Raw genomic sequence first — 26,775 nt, forward strand, 5'->3', positions numbered from 1 at the left:
TTCAATGGGAACCCTCTGTCAGAACTTAAGAGCAAAGAGCAAAAGCCATAGTGTGTGTTTGGCGCAGAGCTCATCAAATAAATCCTTTTAAACTTTGCAGCTATATATGGAGCAGTCACGAATGGAATCTAGCTGACCACCGACGTACATTTCCCAAGGAAGTGCTTTAAGTACCTCATATAAGACCTCCTACTCTATCTGGCCTACAAGCGCTATATACAAAAGGAACCAGTCAAAAAGCTACAGTGACCTGAGAAGGATACGCTCCTAAGAGAGGCAGAGGCAAATGTACAAGGCAAAATGGATCAAGGATAACTCTTGAAAGACTGATTACGTGCACAGAAGACACTTGTAATACTACCCAGCAGCCTGCACGAAAACCACGATATATCCACAGAATGTTCAGTTAACTTGGCTAGACAACAGATTTACTTGCATTACTGTACTATATTTCAACCTGACTTGCTCGTTGCAGTTTCTCTTCATCAACGCCCTTATGTTCTGTAAGGAAGTCAAGTGTGCTATACTCAGGGCCGGTGCAAGGAAGTTTCGCACCCTAGGCAAAACTTCCACCTTGTGCCCCCCCCCCCCAGCCCTGCGGCAGCTCCCCGCTCCCCCTCCGCCCTGAGGCGCCCCCCCGCGGCAGCTTCCCCCCCCTGGGGAGACGTGTGGCAGCTCCCCACCCCAGCTAACCTCTGCTCCGCCTCCTCTCCGAGCACACTGCCCCCGCTCTAATTCTCCTCCCCTCTCAGGCTTGTGGCGCCAAACAGCTGATTGGCGCTGCAAGCCTGGGAGGAGGGAGAAGTGGAGCGGCTATCGCGCGCTCGGGGAGGAACGCTGTAAAAAAAAAAAAAAAAAAAAATTGGGGGCATCGCTTTTTGGCGCCCCCCAAATCTTGGTTCCCTAGGCAACCGCCTAGTTCATCTTAATGGTAGCACCGGCCCTGGCTATACTCCGCCCAATACTAAGGAAGATCACGGCTTAACAGGGTGAAGGAAAAACAGCGATATTTTAATCCATGAAAGGAGCAACATCCACGAACACAAACACTATTAACTCAATGGAACAGTGGTCAAGAATGGAGATCACTGGCTGCTGCTATGTCAATAATGTTGTAAATCAGGTAAATTTTAAAGGGGAATATAAAAAACAAAGACAAAGACTCCTGATGGAATGTTAAGGTTGCACAACTGAAAGGAATTAGGAAGTGAAAGGGTTACTAGTCCAACAGCAATGTTAATCTGGGCATATTACACATCCCGTATATTTGTGGTACACAGTTACAGCAAGAAAGACTGAAAAAGAAAATAATACGTCTTCCCTGCTAAATAAACACCACAAATACATAGGACATGCAACACGGCTCTTAACATTGTTTTCTTGATTTGTTTTAAATCAGTGGTTCCCAAAATGGGGTTCACGAAATGTTTCATGGGGTTCTGAGGAAAAAATTCCCTAATGGCGGACAGAGCTGTCCCTAGGGACCCTGGGCAGCACGGGGCCAGCAGCCTGGAGTCTCTGGACTTCCAAGAGCTAAGCAGATCAAAGCAAGCATCTCTATCACACTGAGATTTAAACTTCAAGGCTCCTTATAAGTAATGGAAAGGGAGGTGGATATTTTTTGCTGTTTTTAATATTAAATAGGCTGCTAGTGTTGTTTTTAAATTATTATGAAGAACAAGTTTAAGCTTTGTTGTAAAATGCGTTGTTTGCCTGGACTGCTCAAGACCTGAATGCTTGTGTAGGAGGAACTCTTTGTGTTGGCTTCTTAAATACCGTCATGCTGTTTCACATCTGATACTCCTTGATGAAACATAGGGGCCTTGTCTTATAACAGGCTTATTCAAAGTGATACAAGCTACGAAAGTGAGATCTTGGAAGAGTGTTGCCGTTTTCATAATGTAATAAAAATACTGTCATGATAAATAATAATAAATAGTGTGTAATAAGCATGTCATAAAAACAAATTTTATATTTCCAAGTATCAGAGGGGTAGCCGTGTTAGTCTGGATCTGTAAAAAGCATGCATCCGACGAAGTGGGCATTCACCCACGAAAGCTTATGCTCCAATACATCTGTTAGTCTTAAAGGTGCCACAGGACCCTCTGTTGCTTTTTATATTTCCAAGATCACTGCTTTTATGAATTATACTCAGGTAAAGCAGATAATCCCTGGAAATATTCATTTTTAGGAGGGGGTTTGCGAGACTTGACATTTTAGTGAAAGGGGTTCACAGGTTGTTAGTTTGGGAACCACTGTTTTAAATCTTAGCTGAATAAGCTTAAACATTAATGTGAGAGGTGTGTGTTTAAGAGAAAACATAAAAAGTGTAGGACAAGGGAGTCAGAAATTGGCTTTGGTCTCACTCCCTATCCAGTGAAATGACAAGTGAATTCTGCAGACTAATTCCAAAACCAGGGGAGCATCCTGCTCACACTCCCTTTCCACTTTATCTCTGGGCAATCTCATCCACAAATAAATCCAACTATCACCTCTATGCAGGTGATCACAGATCTACCTCGCTAGTCCAGTCTCTTCTGTCCAAACTAAAATCTCTGCGACATCTCTTCATGTGGGGATAGTGGTCAGTTCAAGCTCATCTTCTCTCCTGCCCTCATGCTACCTCCTTTCTCGACCACTGCATACAACACCATTATCCCATCTGTCACTCAAGCCCACAACCTGGGCTTCCTCTTCAACGAAGACTTCCCTCTAGTTCCTCACACCCAGGCTATGTCTAAGTCTTTGCAATTTTTTTTTTTTGCATAACATTTCTAAGGTACAGCCTTTCCACTCCATCCACACAACTAAGACTCTCATCTCATGTCTCCCCTATGACAGCATCCTTTTTTCTGGCCTTGAAAGATACAATCTTGCCCCATTCATATCAATTCAGAATGCTGCTGCAAAAATCTATTTCCTACTCTATCACTTTTGACCAGTGCAACCCTCCTTCTCTACCACATCAAATATAAGTTAGTTTTCTTCACTTTCAAGGCCCTCCATGGCCTTCCCACACCCTACCTATCGTCTCTCATTCATTATCAAGATATCAACTCCTGCCTCCAGTCAGTCAGTAAAGCCAGCCTTCATTGCCCACTTGTTATATTTTCAAAACAGGCACCTTCACGCTTTCTCACACGCTGCCACCTCCTCCCCAAACACACACTCAGAATTCAAGAACAGATTAAGAGATTTTGCCCAAAGTTTCCAACAAAACGAGAACATACCTTCGGATAGAAATGAAGCATGGAAGGTTATAGCTTAATAGATGGTGCTTGTAGCAGCACTGTGCCCCCAGACACTACTGGGTGTTAGTTCAGTACTAACTGAGAAAGAAGACAGGTTTCAGAGTGGTAGCCGTGTTAGTCTGTATCAGCAAAAAGAACAGGAGTACTTGTGGCACTTAGAGACTAACAAATTTATTTGAGCATAAGCTTTCGTGGGCTAAAACCCACTTCATCAGATACATGCAGTGGAAAATACAGTAGGAAGATATATATACACAGAGAACATGAAAAAATGGGTGTTGCCATACCAACTATAACGAGACTAATCAATTACGGTGGGCTATTCTCAGCAGGATAATCAGCACCTTAATTGATTAGTCTCGTTACAGTTGGTATGGCAACACCCATTTTTTCATGTTCTCTGTGTATATATATCTTCCTACTGTATTTTCCACTGCATGCAGCCGATGAAGTGAGTTTTAGCCCACAAAAGCTTATGCCCAAATAAATTTGTTAGTCTCTAAGGTGCCACAAGTACTCCTAGTTTTTTTTTTAAGAAAGAAGAGCAACACCTACTGAATTACCCAAACTACTTCCTACAGCACCAAGATTTTCCCATGGAGATCTTCAACATGTCAAGAATCAACCCTGCCTCACTTTGAAAACAAGAAAGATCATAACCCAAGACAGACTGGAGAAAAAGGATGGGGATTTAGAGACCCCAATATGTTATCTATTGTAAATACAGCTGCATTATAAAGGGACCATGAAAATTACCTGTCAAGCTTTTGCATGCACAATACTCAACAGCAGGGAGTATAGAGGATACTCTCCTTGGGACAAGGTTACTTACTGATAATGAACCTAACCTTTTAAAATTATTTTATTAAAACCTCCTGCTAATACTTCTCTTTTAACTATTGTAAGTGACAACTTAGTACTGTGAACTCCCAGCCATTCTTTCCACTAAAAATTTATGGATTCTGAGAGAATAAATTTACTGGAAATTGCACGTACAGCACTATAAAGACTTTACCCTTAGCAGAGCAGGGAGGAAAGGCTGGCACCCAGTTAGCCATCATCCCTTCAAAGCAAGGACCTTTCAGAAGTGATACAGAAGCAGCCTGTGAACTGTCTTTAGAGACTATACAGGTTTTTTTTAAGCAATGCTGTATTGCTTTAAACAGGAAAGTTCTAGAGTTAACATGGCCCTTTAAATTAGAGCAGCAGACTTTTACTTCTGGAGATTGGGTTAAAATTTGATCACTGGTAACAAAGAGTTTAGTTGTCTCACCTTACTACCTAGAGGATGCTGATCCGCTTACCAGAGTGGCAGTCTTTGCTTAATGCTGACCAGGACGTCTGGCCGATCACAACTGCAGGGCATTAGTACAGCTTAGATGGGGAAACTTTTACAAGGTGCCTGCTGGCATCAGACCTGACCCCAGTGAGGTGAGGGCCCCTGTTTATTGAGCCTCAAATTCATTTCCCCACCTCCGAAAATGGAATCGTTCTATCAAATTTCAACAGAGTGTTTGTACCTGCGGGTGTGTTGTGAGCAGCGAGGACCCCGAAACATAGGACACCTTTTCATAATGTGATTGTATAATCCAGTTGGAGCTTCCAAGTGCATAGCCGGAACTGAGAGGAGTAACCTGCACAGCACCAAACAGCTCCTGGAAAAAAATGGGTTGAGAGAAATAAACTGAAGAGAACAAACACAGAGACAAATTAGAGCACGGATGAGATTTTATTATAAATAATTATCAACAACATTGTGGTTAGCGATTAGATGATTAGAGGCATTTAAAAAAAATCTCTTAATTATTTAGAGTTTTACTTTCTTTAGTGCCCAGGTGAAACAATTTCACCCCCTCCTGCACTAGTGCAAGACTTCTATTTGGATGGGGAAGATAGCAGGAGAAGGTTTTACGTTTAAAGACAAACTCACTCCTCCCCTCCCCCCACAAGACTATTTCTATTGAAACTATTATCCATAGATGGTTTTGGAACAGCCTCTCCTTCTACAAACAAGCAAAAACAGCCTGAATTCTGAGGGCAGGTCTACACTACGGGGTTAAGTCGACCTAAGTTACGCAACTCCAGCTACGTGAATAATGTAGCTGGAGTCAACGTAGCTTAGGTTGACTTATTGTGGTGTCTACACCGCGCTGGAGCCGTCGACTTACCTTATGCTTCTCGTTCTGGTGGAGAACCGGAGTCGATGGGAAAACGATCTGCGGTTGATTTAGCAGGTCTTCACTAGACCCGCTAAATCGACCCCCAGTAGATCAATCGCTGCAGCGTCAATCCCCAGTAAGTGTAGACATACCCTGAGTGTAAGCTACTTAGCAATGCTCTTTTATCTAGTTGTTTCCTTTACTCTTGTTCTACAAAGCTTATGTTTTTTGTCTGTATGCAGTGATGCGTTACTGGGAAAATAGGCAGTTATGACCACCATGATTTACCTTGTGGCTACAAAGCTAAGAGAACAAGAGGATGAATCTTGCAATATATATATTTTTAAGCATCCAAACACATACTAGATGCCTCACAAAAGAGGTAAAGACATGGTCCCTCTGCCAAACAGTTTACAATCCAGGGCCTCAGATTCACAGGCACATAAAATGAATAAAGTAAATGATTGATTCAACATTTGTGATTGTAGGAGTCAAAATAATGGTGAATTACTATTAATGTTTACTGATTAAAATCTAAGCCCTCCTACTAGTTGCTATACAATGCTCCCGGCCAATGGGAGCTGCGGGGGCTGTGCCTACAAGCAGGAGCAATGCATGGAGACACCCCCCCCCCCACAAGCAGGGACGTGCGGGCTGCATGCGGGAGTGGCATGGGGCCAGGGCAGGCAGGGAACCTGCCTTAGCCCTGCTGTGCCACTGGACTTTTAGTGGCTGGAGTAGGGTGACCAGATGGGATGAAGAAAATATCGGGACACATGAGGGGGAGGCGGGGGGGAGTCCCACCGGCGGAGCAAAAAAAAAAACCCCAAAAAACCCCAGGAGTGCGAAATATTGGGACAAATTGCATCCCAACCAAACATAGGAATATCGGGACATCTGGTCACCCTAGGCTGGAGACTGCAATCAACTGGCAGAGGCTCCACGATCGATTAGTCAATCGCGATCTACCAGTTGGTGACCACTGCCTTATCCTAAAGGTAGGCTATTGAGTTGTTGGGTTAATTCATTCTAGGATGTTCACTTGCTTATGGCCCAGAGCACCCCAGCAGAGGGCCCCAAAGGAGAAGTGTGCAGAGAGGGTGGGTTGCACCAGTGCAAAGTGCTCACAAACTCCAGTTAACTTGGGGATGGGAGGAGGTGGAAAAGTGAAGGCAGAGACATTCAGCAGATCCCCAGAAGTGAGATGTACTGGCTGGGGAGGGGACATGAAAACACTCCCACCTACCACTGGGCCAGCTTTAATTTTATGTATCTCAGGTTTATGTTAAAACTAGCCTCCCCTGAGGAATCCAGAGAGCTGCTTTGTCTCCACCAAAGGGGAATCTTCCTCACAAGGCAGGTGGGGTCGTGATGTAGGGCACTGAATGGAATCCTGTCCCACCCTCCAGGCTAGTGTGACTAGCCCCCACACAGCATCTAGAATGGGTGCCGAGCATAGGAAAATGAGGGCTCCCCAAGATTCCTACAAAGACAAAAGAGAAGGGGAAAAAAGGTTGCTCTTGTTTGCCTGACATTAGCTGTATCGATACTCACAATTTTCTGAGAATACCCCACCAGCTGGATCTTGCTGAGTGCAGAGTTCACTTCGGGCATGGTGTAACACCTCCTCCACGTAGACACCTCCACTGCATCTTTCAGAGGGGCAGGCAGCAGCCTGTAAAGATCAAATGGGATCTAGGCATTCTCAGGACTTCCTGTTGGGCTCCTAGACTTTTATTTCTATTGGTCTTTGTAGGGTTTTAGCTCCTAGAACTCATTCCATGTTGTTTCTCACTCTGGGGACCGGCCAGTTCCAAGGATGAAGGGAAGGTTGAGCTGGGAGGTTTTCCTGGCTAATGAGACGCAGGAATGGGCCACTGCCACCTTGCCCCAGAAAACACTTCCTCCAGCTTTCTCTGCTGATGGTCCCCAATGGGAGCTGCAGGGGACAGTCAGGGAAGAGTAGGAGGAAAGGTGGGTTGCAGCATCATTTTTACCATGGATTAGAAATAGTAGCAGATCTGAACTGCAGATAGGCTGTGTTTATAGCAAAAGGCACTGCTAGAATTTGGGTTTGAGGGACAGCAGGTATTTTGAATTTGCCTGCAACACACCCACCTCTGAAGCTATGAATCTGAACACAGACGGGGGGGGGGGGAGAGAAAGAGGGAGTATGGTCTTGTGAGTAAAGCACAGGACCCAGAATCTGGGGACCCTACGCCTATTCCCAGCTCTGCTGCAAATTTTGGCACTCAGAGGCCCTAGGTCACATGTTTCCCCATTAGTAAGATGGAAACAATACTTTTATCCAGAGGGAATTTGCAAGGATAAATTCATTGATGTTGCAAAGCACTTTGACATCCATGGACGGAAGTATTGAGTTTTCACACCACAGAAAACTTCATCCATTCTATTTTTCATACATTGCAGATATATTTTTTTTTTGCAAGTTAGTCGGCCAGCATTGTCAGGGGAAGACGTGAACTGTAGTGTCACAGCCTGTAAGAGGGGTGGCTAGCTTCAGGGAAATAAATCTTCTTTAGCAACATGAACCAAGGCAGAGGCTGCCAAAACTCAGAAGAAGAATAGGTTTTTTGGTATATTAAACTAATGCTAAATCAAAGGCTAATTCAAACCAGTTTCCCATGATTTATGAAAATTGGTCAAGTTTCTTTGATCAATTTGCTTAAAGGAATTTAATTTATTGTTATGTCTACTAGTTCAGAGAACTTCTCCATAATTTAACATACTGAAGAAAGGATTAAGGCCAGCTCTTGCCAGGACCATCATGCATGCCTACTGCAATGACTGCAATTCCAGTGCACGCTGGCAGAAAGGAAAAGGGTTAAGGAGGCAAATGAAGCGTCCGAGGCCTCTTTTGGGAAATCATAAAACAACAGGGGGCGAGACAATGCAGATAGGAGACCAAGATCTATAGGCAATAGTTTCAATGAAGTGTCTTGTACCCGCCATAAGAAGCTATTTACTGTTGAATGCCACAACATGCCTATTCTTCCCAGAATGGTCTCCTTGCAATGGACAAAGTGGGGATCTGTCCTTGCTGACAAAGGTAAGTTTCTAGCATCCTTGGACATAATTCTCAGTCTCTGAAGATCAACTATGTTAAAATCCCCAGCAGGAAGGGCAGAACCACTCTTCAGGGGTCAAGTTCACTCCTAGAATGACATGTTAAGGCGGTGATGGGCATTTGCTCTTCAGAAGTCCCCCTGACAGGATTCTGCAGTTTTAGACTACTACCCTGTTTTTCAGCTTGCGTATGAGGTTGCCAGAAGAAACTGTAAGGGTTATGGGCTGAAACACTACTTATATGCTGATGGCATTCAGCTCTATGCATTCCTCACGGTCACGCCACTGTGGGCCCCTCTCATGGCTGTCAGACATATTTGGGTGGATGAAGGGGCAGTTGGTAAAAACTCAGTGCAGATAAGACCAAGGTAATGGGAGGTAGCATGCTCTAATGCAGGGGTCGGCAACGTTTGGCACGCGGCTCGCCAGGGTAAGCACCCTGGCGGGCCGGGCCAGTTTATTTACCTGCTGACGTGGCAGGTTCGGCCGATCGCGGCCCCCACTCGCTGCGGTTCACCATCCTGGGCCAATGGGGGCGGCAAGAAGCGGAGCAGGTTGCCGACCCCTGCTCTAATGGTTCTTATGAGAACTCTGGCATCTGAACTTCTGGAATTTGTTCTCAACTTTGCCCTGGCATAGCCTTGGGCAACTAACGTAATGCCTGTGCCTCAGCTTCCTGCATCTGTAAAATATGACTTAATCCTGCTCAGTGCAGAGGACCATACCTAATGTTTACCTGACTTGTTTCCAGCTGGAGGAAGGGAGGACTTGCCAATGTCCTTTATTCTGACAATGGCCAGATCCAGGTACTTTAGAGGAAACTATTAAATGGGTAATTGTGGAATAACCTGCCTTTAGGGAAAGGTTCTTATCCCCCTTAATTAGAGGTAGATTCCCTGAAGTGGGAGAGTCTATATTGCTTCCAGATGTTTGGGTTCATTAACTCATTACAAATGCAAATCTGGATGTTCTCATTACATAAAATGATACTTTCCTGAATCCTGCTCAGCTCTTAGCTTCAATCATATCTTGCCACAATGAGTTCCAGAAGTGAATTGTGCCTAGCCTCTACTAATGCCTGCATTGGAAAATAGGCATGTTGAGCACCCACAATACAAGGACTTAGTGGGATCAGAGTCAATATGAAGGTTGAACTTCTATAGAATCTTCAAACACCGATTCAGTTAAAATCAAAACTACTGGTAATAAAACTTGCTAAGTAATTAGTTCATGCTGAATCTGGTAATGGAAAAGTGCCACCCACTATAAGGCACTTATTTTTTACAGTATTGGCATTAAAATTGCTTCAGCGCTTTAATGAAGATAATACTTTGTGTTTCATACTAACTATTCAGAGTGAAATGAGCTGAGCTGTAAAGTAATAATGGTGATTGATCAGGGTGAAATTTTTTAAAAAGTTACAGACTTGAAAGTAATAAGTATTCTGTTCCAGTAGCAGCCACCAAGTACTTTTAAAACTTTGAAATTCAACAACAAGGATAGGATCCTCTTAAATAACTGATGCCATTTTTACCCTGAGCGTATTATTAATCAGGTATTAATTTGTGGACTAATGGATGTTAGCTCAAATGCTATAATAATCAGTTCCATTTACACTTACATGACACTTGTCACCTGAAATCTCAAAGCACTTTGCAAACATTAATTAAGCCCACAACACCCTTAGAAGGTGATTAACCTCTCTCTGCCTCTGTAAAATTGAGCTAAGAGGCTTGCCCAGCACCAGTCAGTGACTGAAAGAGCCAGGAATAGAACCCAGAATTGTTGGTCTCAGTCCCGCATTCTAATTAAGTACCAGACAACACTGACCCATCAGGCTAGTCATAGAGTAGTGATCACTTATACTGCTACTGATGCATTGTAAGGTTACTGGTAGGCTTGGAAGGATTAGATTTTTATCTGTAAATATCAATTTCACCATACCTGTGCGCGCACACAAATATCTTATAATAACTGAAATTTACAGATAGGCAAAGAAAGAAAAATGCTGCTTGAGCTCTTACTAGCATTTAAGGCTATTTACTTACTATATTTTGACCCGTGATGTTGACAATTTGTGTTTTAACGGTCATAGAGCTTTAACTTTCTGAATCTCAATGTTTACTATCATTAAATAATTCTTGTCTGACTCCCCATCATTTCCCACAACTATGAAAATTTAAATTGATAAAAACAGGGGGAAAAAAGCTTAAAAAAAATCAAATATAATCTATCAAAATTATTTAAAAAAAAAAACTCAGCAGAATTTGATTTTTTATTTACTAGTTACTCTTCAATACCATGCTGGTAGAAGGCTATTCTACCCATTTCCTCTGCCCTCCCCTACAAAGTATTTGGGCATGATATAAGCTTTAGACATCGTCCCTTTGGAGGCTGCAGGAATTAGCAGCAGCTTGTCTTCTAGTTAAGACTCTTGACTACAGCTCATCACACTGTATTCCATGCTGTACACAGGTTCTCTAGCCAGTTCAATAGGCTAGGTCCTACCTAGCTCAGGGACTGCCTCTTGCTCCATCTCCATCCCCATCAGCATCCCGCTACAACAGGTGTAGCTGACAGAGAGACCATGGCAGACAGTTCCCAGGCTGAAACAGTGGAGAGCAGAATGAACCCACATCTTGCCCTCTTTAGGGCCTGTTCCAACTCCAACAAAACCAATTAAAAGACCCATTGGCGTCTACGGGTGTTGGGTCAGGCCCTTCGGGAACAATGCAAGGCTCATCTCTTGGTGTAGGCCTTTCTGAAATAGATGACTGCTACTGCAGATGGGTAGACAGCATTTCTCCTGGAATATGACCACCAAGAATGATCCTGCTATAGAACTGAACTTCTAAAATCAAAGATGGCATGGTATTTACCAAAGGTGGTTTTTACTAGGTAAAATCATGGCTTTTATTGCCCTGGGAAAAGCTAGTTAAGAAATGCTTTAAATTGGGGCTATTTTTAAAACTGTTTCATTAAAGTACACCACATTACATTTGATTTTAGTTACATATTCAAATTGTGGTTACATAAGGCAGTGGACTAACTTAGGCTTGTACAAATAAAGGAAAACTGCAGTAGGTGTAATACTAATATGTAATTATCATACTGAACATGGATATTTCTCAAACTAAAATGTATACAGACAACACCAAGGAAGTTATACGTCACGACTCATTTCAGTTTTCAATATTATATAAACAAAAGGAAAAAAACCTATTTGATTATATGAAAACAACCCTCATGTGGAGTTGTAGGGTTGAAGCATTAAGCAACCAGAAGCACGCAGAGTTGCAGACTGCCAGTCCCCAGGTCCATTTGGTCATGCAGCATTCTGTAGAAGACCAACTTTGATGCAGTACACCTCTACCTCAATATAACGCGACCTGATATAACACAAATTCGGATATAACGTGGTAAAGCAGTGCTCCGGGGCACTCCGGTGGATCAAAGCAAGTTCGATATAACATGGTTTCACCTATAACACGGTAAGATTTTTTGGCTCCCGAGGACAGCATTATATCGAGGTAGAGGTGTAGTTAGACAGAGCGTGTTCCTCACTTCTGAATAGATGTATGCAAAGTTTGAAAAGATTTGTTCTACGCTTCCTGAACCCTGATGCTATTATTTTGCCCAGTTTCCTGGTTTAAATCTGAATTTACCTGTGCCCTATCCTAAACTAGTTTTTCCACCAGAAATTGCCAGCCCTGACAGAAATGATGCTACTCTTAACTATTCATACAAAATCTGGATACTAGGGTGAAGGGCACATTAGAGATGCAAGGATAACAGTTCAAACCTACTCTCATTTACACCAGTTTACATCAGGAGTCACTTCTGTAAAGTCAGTCGAATTAAACTAGTGTGAGAGCAGAGTCAGGCCTTCGTGTATTAGGCACACATTTTCCTAAGAATTAATTTGGCTAGCTGTTTGGAAAAAGACACCAGCATGCAAAATATCAGAAGAGAAACAATATCCATATTTGTTTGAGGATTCTTTTTCGGGTTATATTAAGGGCTGCAAGTCCAGCAACTGAATCATCATTCCAGTGAACTTTTGACATCCACTGTAGTTAAAAAACAAGTTGTTCCTTACCGCTGCACTTCCTTATTCTTCCACAAGGAGGCAGACTGAGCCTTTGGCACACGTTCAATAAAATTCACCAGCTCTTCCATGAGAAGTCTGCAAAGGAACCATAACTAGCATTAAACAAAAACACCACAAATTCTCATTGCATGAAATTAGGATATTTCATTACAATGACAGTCACTGCATTAGCTACTAACATACTGCATAAAAATTCATGGGATGGGGTATTTTTTTTTTTTAAATCCTCTCTTCCTCATAGGCTAAAACAAGAAAAAAGCCACACCATTCCAGACTTCCAGGGTCAGAATTTCAGATTGTATAAATCAATATTGCTTCATTGAAGTCAATGGAACAACGCTAGATTATGCCAGCTGAGGACCTGCCCACAGACTTCTGGCTCATCTAAAAAAATGGAATGACAATGGACATTACCATATTTCTCTCCCGTTAGACTCATAGATGTTAAGGTCAGAAGGGACCATGACGATCATATAGGGTTAGGGTTGGGTGACGTGTTCTAGAACACAGGCTAGTGTTACAACACGTTCATCATACGATCATACAAGTTAGAGATGGAAAAGACCCATTAGCTGATATCTGCCCAGCACTTTGAAGAGGTCAAGTGCAATGTTAGCGTTAAGTCTTATCCCCTGCAACTTCACGATGCAGTCTTCAAGATAGAGGCTGTATCAGGTATTAGAGTGATACTACATTTGAACTAACCATTCAGATCTCAAAAATTTATATATGCCTTCCTTTATGAAGAAAAGCTGTAGGAGGATGTTTCCCAGAATATACATATATATTTTACATGACGACAGGCTGGAGAAGACTGCAGCCTGTTACTTTTTAATATTTGCCATCTTATTTCCATTCAGGGCTCAGCAAACACCAGGGTTGGAACAGATTATTTAGTAATAGTTAGTTACGCTAATCTGTGCCACTTTGCATTTTGCTGTGAGCATCTTTCCCAGACCTTAAGAAGAGCTCTGTGTGACTCCAAAGCTTGCCTCTCTCACCAAGAGAAGTTGGTCCAATAAAAGATATTACCTCACCCTTCATGTCTCACAAATATTCTGGGAACAACACAGCTACAACTACACTGCATACATTAAACAGTTTCAATCCTGCAACCTTTACTTGCATGGATGAGTCCAGTGAAGTGAACAAGATTACTGGGGTAAGTAAGGGCTGCAAGACTGGGCTCTGCAATAACCTTTACAGTGTTGCCAAGTCTTGCAATTTTATCCTGAGTCTCATAATATTTGACTTTTTCCCCCTTAAAGCCTCAGCAACTGGAGTCATGTGATTATGGGAGAATCTGAGTTTTCATTTTAAAATAAGCAAGTTTCTTACCCTCAAGGCTGTGGAGCAAAACTTGCAAATGTGACATCCAAAGGCCCAAAAACCAGGAGGCAAATGAAAAACCCTCCAGTTTATTGGGTTTTTAAAAATCTCATGATTTTCAAAGTCTAAACATCATGATTTTTGAAGGCTTGAGGTCAGCAATACTGGATTTACACTGCTGCAAGTCACAATGGGTCTACTGGAGCTGCGCTGTTTTGGGTGCACTATTGCCCTGAGTCCACACACAGCACTCACAGCAGGGCCAGCCACAGAGTTTGGAAAACGCTGAGTCAATACATTTTCAGCTGTAAAGACTTGGTGAACTTTCAACTATTGCCTGAAAGCCTCTTAGGAACAGAAGATGCCACACCTCTACCCACACTGTCCTTTACACCTTTTCCTTAGTAGTGAAGGGAAAGGATTAGAGAATATTAAAGGGCTTTTTACCTGCCAATCTGAACAGTGGGCTCAGTGGCATACACCGTTCCAGTGAATCCAGTATATTCTGTGATGTAGGGCAATGCCATCATACAGTGATAGTTTGAGATCAGGATGACATCTACCGTAGACAGGTCTAGCAGCTCAGTCTGAAAATAGAAGGGAACGACAAGTGACCTGTAATCTTTGCACACCTGGTTTGGGAAACTAAAGCAAAATTGTTTTTCAAGTATTTACACACTTTTCATTGTAACCTGATGAACATTTAACCATTAAAACAGGGGCACATAATGTCTGTGGGGACAGTTAAGATTTTCCATGAGTTAATATTTTTTAAAAACCTCTAAGTTACCCCCTCCTTTGGGTTGCTCAGGACATCCAGTCTTTGATTTGTCTGTCTTAGACGTTGAAATTGACGGTTAGCACAGACCCTTGAGAATTAATGGTTGCAATAAATGCACATGTAATATTACTTCTCATTATACAATTAGTACGTATCCATCAACATGAGTGAACATTTCACCCAATCACCATAGGACTATCCCACAGCCACTTATTATGGGGTTTCTTGCATCTTCCCCTCCAGCAGCTGGTTGGCATTGCCCACTGCTGGAAACAGCATAGTAGACTAGATGAACACCAGTCTATCTAGCAATGACAATCCTACATTCCTAAACTTCACACACTAAACATTGCATTATTTAACATCTTTATCGGTCACAATGTTTTCCATCAGAGAATCAGAGTATGAGATTGTGACACTTCATTAGATACTAAGAAACAGAGGTAGAGTCCAATTTGTTTTTATGTGACAGCTACAGTAATGGTTCAAAGGAGGCAAAGGAGAAAATTTAACACATGCAGGAATTTTAATTAGAGCTATTTACTGGTAATGCTAGAATACAAATGGTGTCAAGTCAGAAATTTACAAGACATTTGACCTCTAACTCAGTTATTATAGAGCAGCTAATGGGATTCAACAGTTATCAAGCACAGATTATCCCATTACAAGTCTTGGTCCATCGATCTGAATAAAATGGCAGAAAAGTAGGTCACAACTTTCCAGAAGCCTGACCCTAGTGTTCTAGTGACAAATTTCTGATCTCAGATCTCTAGTTCTCATGTTTTCAGCCCATGATCATGCGTGAAGTTGCAGGCGTATCTTCAAAGTGCAACTCAATGAGGCAAAGAATGGGCAGAGGGAATAAAAGCAGGAAGAACCATCTCGGGATACAAAACACACATGATCCATTTATCTTTCTAACCTTGCTGGACAGAATCATAAAAATGTAGGGTCGGAAGGGAGCTAAAGAAGGTCATCAAGTCCAGTCCCCTGTGCTGAGGCAGGGCCATGTAAACCTAGAACATCCCTGACAGGTGTTTGTCCAACCTGTACTTAATCTCCACAACCTCCCTTGGAAGCCTATTCCAGAGCTTAACTCTGGAACTAAAAACTACCATTAGAGTTAGAAAGTTTTCCCCTAATATCTAACCTAAATCTCCCTTGCTGCAGATTAAGCCCATTACTTCTTGTCCTACCTTCATGGACATGGAGAACAATTGATAACAGTCCTCTTTGTAACAGTCCTTAATATAACTGAAGGCTTATCAGGTCCCACCTCAGGTCATCTTCTCTCAAGATGAAACATGCCTGTTTTTTTTAAACCTTTCCGCATAGGTCAGGTTTTTCAAACTGTTTACCATTTTTGTTGATCTCCTCTGGAGTCTCTCCAATTTGTCCACATCTTTCCCATAGGGTGGCACCCAGAACTGGACACAGCACTCCAACTGAGACCTCACCAGTGCCAATTAAATACCACTATGCCTAACTAAGGCTTCTACTGCAGCATCGAGGGCCTGTTTCTTCTATGAATCTAATCCTCCATGGATTTTGGGCTTTTCTCAAACCCTGTCTTGTGCGAGGGAGCCCAAGCTCAATGGCAGTTTAGATCATACAAAACTGAATGGGAGGTGAACTTCAGTGCTGCACATGGATCCAACCTGGAGACTCATCAGAAAGGATGAGGAAGATGGGGAACCTAAAGGACCAACCGTAGAGCCCCAGTGCTTCAACTGCTCACCACATTAGGAATATTCTGTATATAAATCAAAGGAGTGCAACAAAGAAAACAAATGCAAAGGGGGAGAAAGCATGCACTATGGAGCTCCTGTTAAAAAAAACACCTATGAAATACAAAGTTGTTTTTTAAATGTGGGAGAGACTCAGACAGTTGCCCAAGGGGAGTGAGTGTTGTACCCTATGGCCCACAATAGTAAAAGCCTGGTCTCCTGCCAAGTCGTTAGTGTGTGATTCTTAAAAGGTAGGAAGTGTCTGAGTGCAGAGATCCAGTCCAATAAAGAGGCCTCAAATATATATACAGCTTATACAAAATTAAAGGCTTTAAAATAGGGCTGTCAAGCGATTAAAAAAATTAATTGTGATTAATCGCGCTGTAGAATAATAGAATACCATTTAAATATTTTTGGATGTTTTCTACATTTTCAAATATTGATTTCAATTACAACACAGAATACAAAGTGTAAAATATTCACTTTATATTTATTTTTGATTACAAATATTTACACTGTAAAAAACAAAAGAAATCGTATTTTTCAATTCACCTAATACAAGTACTGTAGTGCAATCTCTTTGTCATGAAAGTGCAACTTACAAATGTAGATTTTTTTTTGTTACATAACTGCAAACAAGATTGTTTACATTTGCAAAAGATAATGCTGCCTGCATCTTGTTTACAGTGTCACCTGGAAGTGAGCACAAGCGTTTGCATGGCACTGTTGTAGCCGGCATCACAAAATATTTATGTGCCAGATGCACTAAAGATTCATATGTCCCTTCATGCTTCAATCATCATTCCAGGGGACATGCGTCCATGCTGATGATGGGTTCTGCTCGATAATGATCCAAAGCAGCGCAGACCGACGCATGTTCATTTTCATCATCTGAGTCAGATGCCACCAGCAGAAGGTTGATTTTCTTTTTTGGTGGTTTGAGTTCTGTAGTTTCCGCATCAGAGTGTTGCTCTTTTAAGACTTCTGAAAGCATGCTCCACACCTCATCCCTCTCAGATTTTGGAAGGCACTTAAGATTCTTAAATCTTGGGATGAGTTCTGTAGCTATCTTTAGAAATTTCACATTGGTATCGTCTTTGCATTTTGTCAAATTTGCAGTGAAAGTGTTCTTAACAAACAACATGTGCTGGTCATCATCCGAGACAGCTATAACATGAAATATATGGCAGAATGCGGGTAAAACAGAGCAGGAGACATACAATTCTTCCCCAAGGAGTTCAGTCACAAATTTAATTAATGCATTATTTTTTAAATGAGCGTCATCAGCATGGAAGTATGTCCTCTGGAACGATGGCTGAAGCATGTAGTGGCATATGAATCTTTAGCGCATCTGGCACGTAAATATCTTGTGATACCAGGTATAACAGTGCCATGCGAACACCTGTTCTCACTTTCAGGTGACATTGTAATTAAGAAGTGGGCAGCATTATCTCCCATAAATGTAAACAAACTTGTTTCTTTTAGCAACTGGCTGAACAAGAAGTAGGACTGAGTGGACTTGTAGGCTCTAAAGTTTTACATCGTTTTATTTTTGAAAGCAGTTATGTAACAAAAAAACCCTACATTTGTAAGTTGCACTTTCATGACAAAGTGGTTGCACTACAGTACTTATATGAGGCGAATTGAAAAATACTATTTCTTTTATCATTTTTACAGTGCAAATATTTGTAATAAAAAATATAAAGTGAGTGCTGTACACTTGGTATTCTGTGTTGTAATTGAAATTGATATATTTGAAAATGTAGAAAAACATCCAAAAATATTTAATCAATTTCAATTGGTATTCTATTGTTTAACAGTGTGATTAATTGCGATTAATTTTTTTGAGTTAATCGCGTGAGTTAACTGAGATTAATCAACTGGCCAAGATGAAAGTCAATGAATCATTTAATATGTAGCTAGTCAAAGAATGTAGAGTGCTGTCACAGGGAGACTGGCCCCTTTAAGGGGGAAATGGGTCTAGTTCACCTGTGAATAGTTAGTTGGCTCCCAACAGGGCCTGATAGAGAGCAGATGCCCTCTATAAAGACACAGGGCCCGGTTGAGAAAAGGAGAAGCAGGAATCTGGTGAGTTGCTCAGGGAGAGCTGCACGAGATCTGAGAGAGCAGTAGGTGAGAGCTGCTGGGGCAGAAAGAGAACAAATGAGATGAGCACAAATGGAGAGAACTAGCCAGAACTGAGAAACCTGCCAAGCAGAAGGCTTGTGCAGAGACCCCTAGGTCAGAGGTTCTCAAACTGTGGTCCACGAGCTCCATTCAGGTTGTCCACGGATAGTTCCTTCTAAGGTGCGTGCTTGGGCAGCCGCACACGAGAGAATGAAGGGTCGCCCACCTGATTAGAGGAGCTGCGCAGGGTTGGCTCCACTATTTAGGTGCCTGGACCCTGGAGAAGATGCACATGTAAGGTGAGGTGGTGGCCTTCGGGGAAATAGGAGGTGCGGGGGGCAGGAGGGTGAGAAGAGGGAGTAGGGGGAATTTGGGACATGCAGGGCTGCGGTGGACAGAGAAAGAGGCAACTTTCTTCAGCTCAATGGCTGCGGCTGCTGGGGAGAGAACCCCCTCCTTTGCAGCCCCAGCCCAGGGGCTGCCACGGCGGGGGAGAGAGGGAGAAAGCCCCCCTTCTTCCCAGCCCAGTGGCTGCCACGGTGGGGGAGAAACACCCCCCTCCTTCCTAGCCCAGCTCGGTGGCTGCCACGGCGGGGGAGTGACTACTGATATTAAAATATGAGTTGTGTGCTATGTAGGGGTTACAGTGGACGAGAAGCTGGATATGAGTCGACAGTGTGCCCTTGTTGCCAAGAAGGCTAATGGCATTTTGGGCTGTATAAGTAGGGGCATTGCCAGCAGATCGAGGGACGTGATCATTCCCCTCTATTCGACATTGGTGGGGCCTCATCTGGAGTACTGTGTCCAGTTTTGGGCCCCACACTACAAGAAGGATGTGGAAAAATTGGAAAGAGTCCAGCGGAGGGCAACAAAAATGATTAGGGGGCTGGAGCACATGACTTATGAGGAGAGGCTGAGGGAACTGGGATTGTTTAGTCTGCAGAAGAGAAGAATGGGGGGGGATTTGATAGCTGCTTTCAACTACCTGAAAGGGGGTTCCAAAGAGGATGGATCTAGACTGTTCTCAGTGATACCTGATGACAGAACAAGGAGTAATGGTCTCAAGTTGCAGTGGGGGAGGTTTAGGTTGGATATTAGGAAAAACTTTTTCACTAGGAGGGTGGTGAAGCACTGGAATGGGTTACCTAGGGAGGTAGTGGAATCTCCTTCCTTGGAGGTTTTTAAGGCCCGGCTTGACAAAGCCCTGGCTGGGATGATTTAGTTGGTAATTGGTCCTGCTTTGAGCAGGGGGTTGGACTAGATGACCTCCTGAGGTCCCTTCCAACCCTGATATTCTATGATTCTATGATTTGTAGAACAAAAAATCCTTTATTATTATTAAGATTTTTTTTTAATATAGCATTTTTATCCAAAGCGCTTTACAATCATTAGCTAACAGTACAAACAACATTTGGAAAGATCATTAAGTGGTCCGCCAAGACCCTCAGCAATTTTCAAGTGGTCTGTGGGAAAAAAAAAAAAAAAAAAGTTTGAGAACCACTGCCCTAGGTAATGTGGGAGAACCAGCTGAGTCAGAGCAGGCTGCGCCCAGAAACAAAAGGCTTGATCCTGGAGGGAGGTTCCAATGAATCATAGAATATCAGGGTTGGAAGGGACCTCAGGAGGTCATCTAGTCCAACCCCCTGCTCAAAGCAGGACCAATTCCCAACTAAATCATCCCAGCCAGGGCTTTGTCAAGCCTGACCTTAAAAACCTCTAAGGAAGGAGATTCCATCACCTCCCTAGGGAACCCATTCCAGTGCTTCACCACCCTCCTAGTGAATAGGTTTTTCCTAATATCCAACCTAAACCTCCCCCACTGCAATGAGCAGGGGTAGGACTCACAGGCGAAGGGCCTGGGGAGCAAAACATTGCAGGGTGCCCTCGCACAGAAAACCTGAGTCATAGGCTGCAGAAGAAGAGTTGCAAGCAGCACAGAGAATTACCAGAGGTGGAGGACCTCAGACAGGGCCGCAGAGGAACTAGGGAACAGAGTGCATGTTGACTGTCAGGTGGAGAAGGCCACCATGGTGTACGGATGGAGGATTGCTGCATTTTAACTTTTCATATTTTGGGTGTTTTGAGAGAATTTGCAGAAGTCTGAAACTGTACAGTATTAATAGATTATGCCCAGAAGCAAGGCTTGAACTGCCCTGAGGAATATCATTATTCTATTTCTGTGTGGGTGAGATGGCTGTCGGTTTGATCTGTGGGGGAGATGAGCAGGTTGATCGGCTCTGGGGAATGTAGAGGAAACAGACACAGAATATTCCTGTATCACTGCCGACGGTGCCCTAGCGGGGGTTGAGTCCTGTTACAGGTGCACATAATGCAATCATGGTTGGGCAAACCAACAAAGCAAGCATGAGCAGTCTCACAAAAAGGATATTCCTGTGGTCAGATTGGTCACTGTGGGACAAAATAAAGGCACAGACTTCACTAGGAGAGTGAACGCTTTTGTTCCACAGCCAACACAAGGCTGTCGGAAGTGGTAAGCAGAAGCGATACCTTAAACTTGCTGCCTCTGCAGAAGTCCCCTCAAAAGTGAGAGCGTGGAAGGAGAGAGAGCTTCCTCTTGTGATCTAACCACAAGCAGGACTTCTGCTTTACTGGGACCAAGGATGTCATAGCTTGATACGTTCAGCTGGCAATATCACCCAAGCATTCTACCAAAGGGGAGAGTTTGCAAGGCAAGAGATATATAGTTGTGTATCGCCAGCATTACATCAGTAAGGCTTCATACTTGTTGAGAACCTTGAGAGACAGTGGAGCATCTCAACGGAAGCTGCCTATAAAATCCCTAAAATGGTGTCACTGTCGTCTTCCACTTATGACTAAGGAGCATCGGATTCACTGGCAACAGCACTCACTCACCAAAGCTACAACTCCCTGTCAGTCACCAGACAGCTGCAGAGCCAGGTTTATTCCAGTCCAGCAGTATCATCAGAAAAGCCAGCTGACCTACATCTAAAATGAGCAGCTGATCATTTGTGACCCTGACAAGTATGGTCTCAACTCCAAACTAGTCTACCTAGGACATTGGTGCCAAGGGCACCTGGAGTTGAACAGACACTGCCTTCTGCATCACCATCCATAAGAAGGTTTGTTTGGGTGTTAAAAAAAAAAAAAAAGGGGGGGGGGGGGACAGTAACTGCCAAGCATTCTGGTCCTTGAAGTGGGGGCATGTTCCTGCATGTTTGAAGTAGCAAGCAGCGTCCCCACACAAAGTTGATGACATGGCTTGTCAAAAACTGCACCAACCACCAACTTGCTTTTAGCAATTGAAGCGTCAGAAGCTGCAAGGGGTGCACTTCAGGGAATCAGTAGACCAGGGACATTGATGTCAAAAAGCGGAAGATGACCCAAGCAAGTTGAAGTAGTCTGTTTGGAGACCAGGGCTCTCACAGTCAAAAGGCCTGGAAAAGTCAGCCCAGAGGTAATCCTATCTTTATACTTCAAGAACACAGGAAACTTAAATCAAGTGAAGGAACTTCTAATGGAACAAGAGTGAGGCTTAACCAGACTGCAGGCTACCCAAAAGAGTTCAGTTAGGCACGTCATGAAAGCCTCTATGGTCAGAGACAAGTAACTTCTCTGTGCTTCAGTCACAGTTATGTATGTCTGAACATGTATCCATTGTCATATACAGGTTTGCCATATCCTATTGCCCTTTTTTATGAGGCTTCAAATGCCAATGTAGCTTCTGTAAGTGTCTTAGTATCCGACTGTCAGATGTTAATTCTCTCGAGTTATCTTGCACCAATCTCCTAAAATAATGGTCTAGTAGGGCTGTTTCTATCCTTTCTGCAGTGTCACAAATATCAGAGGTGTCTTATTATCTCGGAAGTTTAAAAAAAAAAAGTGTCACGGGATACTTGAATGGAATACTATTTCTGCATTAAGGTTCCAATGAAACTCACCTCTGGCAAACAGAATTCAGGTACAGAGTCTACAAACACATGGCCAGAACATTCCTTTAGTTCCTATAAGGAAAAGGATATTAATAGGCAAGAAGAGATGACATAAAGCAGCTTTTAAAACTCAAAGCTATACAAATGAAGACTTCCCTCTAACATGGTGGATTTTACTCTTCAGATCCATTGCCGGCTTTCCATTACAACAGCTAACTTCCAGCTTTTTATTACTTTAATCGTTTCTTTTCAGTTCTAACCACTCTTTTCTGGAAAGAGGGTTTTGCTAGGGTTGCTTTCAATGGGAGATGAGGCTGTTCAGTACTTCAGGGGATTAGAATATGTTGGTTTGAATGAGCAGGTAGGGCACTGTAACAAACACTAAAGGAGCTCCAGCATGTAAGGGGTTCATTGCTAATCACATGGCTGGGGTTATGAAAGGAGAGGGAAAGGGGGTGCAAAGGAAGCTATCATAGCAGGGAGTCCTCTTCCTTTTCAACGAGCTGAAGCTGGAAATGCCTTGGGTGGGTATTTCCTAGCAGTACAAGTCAGGTTTACTCTGGTTTTGAGTTTTGTCATTTGGAAATAAAGCAAGCCCCAAAGAACAGGATGTGAAGCGACTTCTTGTTGGGATTTGTTTTTCCTTGTGTGGCTGGAAAGGCTGCTTACCAGCTTACAAGCCCATTAAAACATTTTACAGATTTGGACCCCAGTCTGGCATTAATGGAAACAGGATCTGGCCTTTAGCTCATAGGTTTGAAGCATTTTATCCAACATCTTTTCTTGATCTAAGCTTTGTGTTGCATTTCCTGTTAGATTTCATCCCCTTTTATCTCTATTGCTCTATTTTTCCTGTTCTCCCCACCAGTCCAAGACAGCAACATCTGAAAGTTTAGTCAAATGAAAAATCACAAGCTTCAAGGTTATGCATGTGAAAGGTAAACAAAAGTGACCTCAAACTTGATCCTAGTAACATCTTGCAAGTCATCCACAGACCACCTCCTCTTAAAACACCTCTGTTTATTGTCCCAAAACGAACGGTTTCAGCCAGCTTTGGAATGAGATTCAGTCTTCAGTTCTAATTCTTAATAGTTATGGTGCACTTGAAAACTAATAAAAAATGAGCAATTACATCTAATAACAGAAGTCTCCTAACCTCATCTTGAAGGAGTTAAGAGTGATTAAAACTAGATCAGGGTGAATTTCAATGTCTCTCCTGGACTTAAATAGGTTTTATAACTGCATCCAGAATAATGCTACAAGAGGGTATATGTCCACCTTACATGACAAAATACCGTCCTTTGACCCTCACTCCCTTCTTTTCCAGCATCAGTAAGAGTATTAGTCATTCAAAGCAGTTACAGTGGTCAATGCAAAGGTAGGAGATGCTGCCTTTGAATTAATAAAATGTGACCCCGCTCTGACACTGCATTGGTTTGAAGAATCTTTTGAACAAATACCGTGTGAATGGAACTACAGCAAATCATACACTGTACAAGACACTGATGTCATATCAGGTCTGTGGATTCTTTGGACAGGATACAGTATCTATGGTAAAGAAGAGATGCGTGAGGAGTTGGTTCTGATAGACATTCAGATGGGCATTTGTTCTGGAAGGCAGTGTGGTCCAGGACACAAAGCTAGGAATTAGGAGAAATGGGTCTACTCCCAGTTCTCCCAACTCATTGTGCACAAGTTACTTAGGCTCTTATTTACAGAGGTACTGAGCATCCACAGCTCCCATTGACTTCAAACAGAAGAAAATCAGACCCTTAATCTGTGAGTTTCATTTCCCCATCAATCTTTTTCCACCTCTACAATTCTACGTGCCTATTATTAAGGTTCTGATTTAAGGTATGCATGAAGTCAGAAAAAGGAACAATTAAAAGTGTGCCCATGGGTATTTAACCTGCATCTGCCTATTTTACAAACATTAAACAAGTTTATGCCTGTTTCAGCTGTGGGAGAGTAAGCTGGATTCTGCGGTGCCTCAGATCAACAGATCTGAATTCCGATTGTGAAATTTTTGTACAGGGTAAGGATGCAAGAGGCAAAAAGATCACATTTCTCAAGTAGAGTCAGGGTAAATTGGGTAAATTCCAGGCCTTGGAATTAGAGGAGTCCAGGAGTGAAATCCTGCCCCACTGAATTCAAATCCCGCCTCACTTAGTTTAATGGCAAACTCTCATTGACTTCAACACAGTCAAGATTTCACCCCTTGAGTCTAGTCTCTACCCTGCCACAGACTTCCGATGTGACCATGGGCAAATCATTTAGCTTCTCTAGTTCCCCATCTAAAAACAGGGATAATAATACTCATCTACATCACAAGTGGGTTACGAGGCTTAATTCATTAGTGTTAGTAAAGAGCTTTGACGTTCTCTGATAGAAGGCACAACAGAATGACAAGGTCCAAAATATGAAACCCCATGAAATAAGACAAAAAAAACAGTCTCACACACACTACTTCTGCACTTTAAAATGACCCGTAAAAACTGTTACCTCCAAAGACTGAAAACCACAGAGCCACTGTTCAGATATTGCAACAAAACATTTTGCTAATGACATGCACATAAATATATGCAAGGAAGCAGCACAGAAATATCGTTACAGTACTACAGCTCCAGACACATCAGGTGACTTCTTGCACGGCAAAGAAATTCAAAAGCTCCGTAAGTTACCTTGTCTAGGAAAGTGTTTCCATCTTTTAAAACCCAGCCAGGGAGTTTGGACAGCCTGGGACTGCAGGGGGAAAAAACAATTTGCAAAGTATTAAGTCATCATTAATAATGGTATAATTCACTTCATTTTTTGGTTAAGCACTGACCTTATACTTGGTGCTGTACAGGAAATAGACAAACCCTGACTCAAGGAACTAACAAGTTCAATAGGAAATCATGTAAGTAATCACAGGAATTACTTTAAAAAATATCATAATTATGGCACACATTTGAAGCTGAGAGGAGGGAGGGGAGCGTGCCAAAGAATCTTTATATCCACAAAGAAATTAAACCTTGTTTTAGGTCTCACCCAAAGAGCCACACAAAATATAAATGTATAGCAACATATTTCCCTGTGTCGGAAGCAAGAAGGTGCGAGTCAACCCTGCTGGTATTTGAACCCATGTTTCAGATTGGAAGCTCAGATACTACCAAGCTACACTTGTGGGTGTGATTTTATTTTTAAGACTGATAAACAATCCTTGAGGATGACATCCCAACAAAGTGTTTAGAGGAAGCATGAGAGCAGCACTCGCTGTGCTACTATGGTTAAGAGATTATCAAAACCTCCAGTGTATCATCTTCTGAGGACTTGTAACTGCAAACTCTCACAAACCCAGAAACAGGGGGCAGGGCCGGCTCTAGGATTTTTGCCGCCCAAAGCAAAAACAATTTTGGCCGCCCCTCCGCCCCCGTTTTTTTAATTACCCCACCCCCGGCCCCGCCTCAACTCCGCCCCTTCCCCAAATCCCCAGCCCTGCCTCCTCCCCCCAGGCTCTCAAGCCTGGGAGGGAGGGGGAGCAGCGGCGCGCGAAACAAATGTTTCGCATGCCGCGGCCGCTCGGGATCTCCCCCTCCCTCCCAGGTTTGAGAGCCTGGGAGGGAGGGGGAGACTCCGAGTGGCCGCGGCGTGGGCGCCGCTTCTCCCCCTCCCTCCCAGGCTTGAGAGCCTGGGAGGGAGGGCAAGTAGCGGCACGCGAATCGGCTGTTTCGCGCGCCGTGGCACGCGAGCGGCAGCAGCAGCGGAGGTGAGCTAGGGCGGCCGGGGCACATTTTTAGGGGCGGAATTCTGGCGCCGGCCATGCCACCCCTAAAAATGTGCCGCCCCAAACACCAGCTTGCTTTGCTGGTACCTAGAGCTGGCCCTGACAGGGGGAAGGTTATTCAGCTCTCCTGTGACTGGACATTGCAGCAACAGTGTACCGGGGCTGTGTTAACTTCAGATTCTGGGAGAGATCCTGAGAGGCGAGCAGCTCCTGCAAATTCCATTGACTGCAGAGAGATTCACAGGTGCTCAGTACCTCAGAAGAGAAACTGATTCAATGGCTCAGAGGGAGGAAGGAGTTCCAAGCTTACAGAGCTGCCATATGAGGAGAGATTAATAAGACTGGGACTTTTCAGCTTGGAAAAGAGACGGCTAAGGGGGGGTATGATAGAGGTCTATAAAATCATGACTGGTGTGGAGAAAGTAAATAAGTGTTATTTACTCCTTCTCATAACACAAGAACTAGGGGTCACCAAATGAAATTAACAGGCAGCAGGTTTAACACAAACAAAAGGAAGTATTTCTTC

At 43.1% G+C, this 26,775-nt stretch overlaps 1 protein-coding gene across 2 annotated transcripts in view; it reads right to left on the bottom strand.

Annotated features, from left to right (window-relative positions):
- The window catches only part of INTS9 (integrator complex subunit 9), an 82,721-nt gene that overhangs the window by 44,177 nt on the left and 11,769 nt on the right, over positions 1–26,775 (bottom strand). For both annotated transcript variants that reach the window (XM_024203525.2, XM_024203526.2), the window contains exons 3-8: positions 25,165–25,225; positions 22,493–22,555; positions 14,385–14,524; positions 12,597–12,683; positions 6,965–7,085; positions 4,772–4,906 (exon numbers count right to left, since the gene is read on the bottom strand). In XM_024203525.2, the coding sequence (XP_024059293.1) occupies positions 4,772–4,906; positions 6,965–7,085; positions 12,597–12,683; positions 14,385–14,524; positions 22,493–22,555; positions 25,165–25,225 (607 nt within the window). The remainder of the gene's footprint in view (positions 1–4,771; positions 4,907–6,964; positions 7,086–12,596; positions 12,684–14,384; positions 14,525–22,492; positions 22,556–25,164; positions 25,226–26,775) is intronic.

Source organism: Terrapene carolina, unplaced genomic scaffold (assembly GCF_002925995.2).
Source record: "Terrapene carolina triunguis isolate 2854851 unplaced genomic scaffold, T_m_triunguis-2.0 Scaffold228, whole genome shotgun sequence".
Lineage (NCBI taxonomy): Eukaryota > Metazoa > Chordata > Testudines > Emydidae > Terrapene > Terrapene triunguis.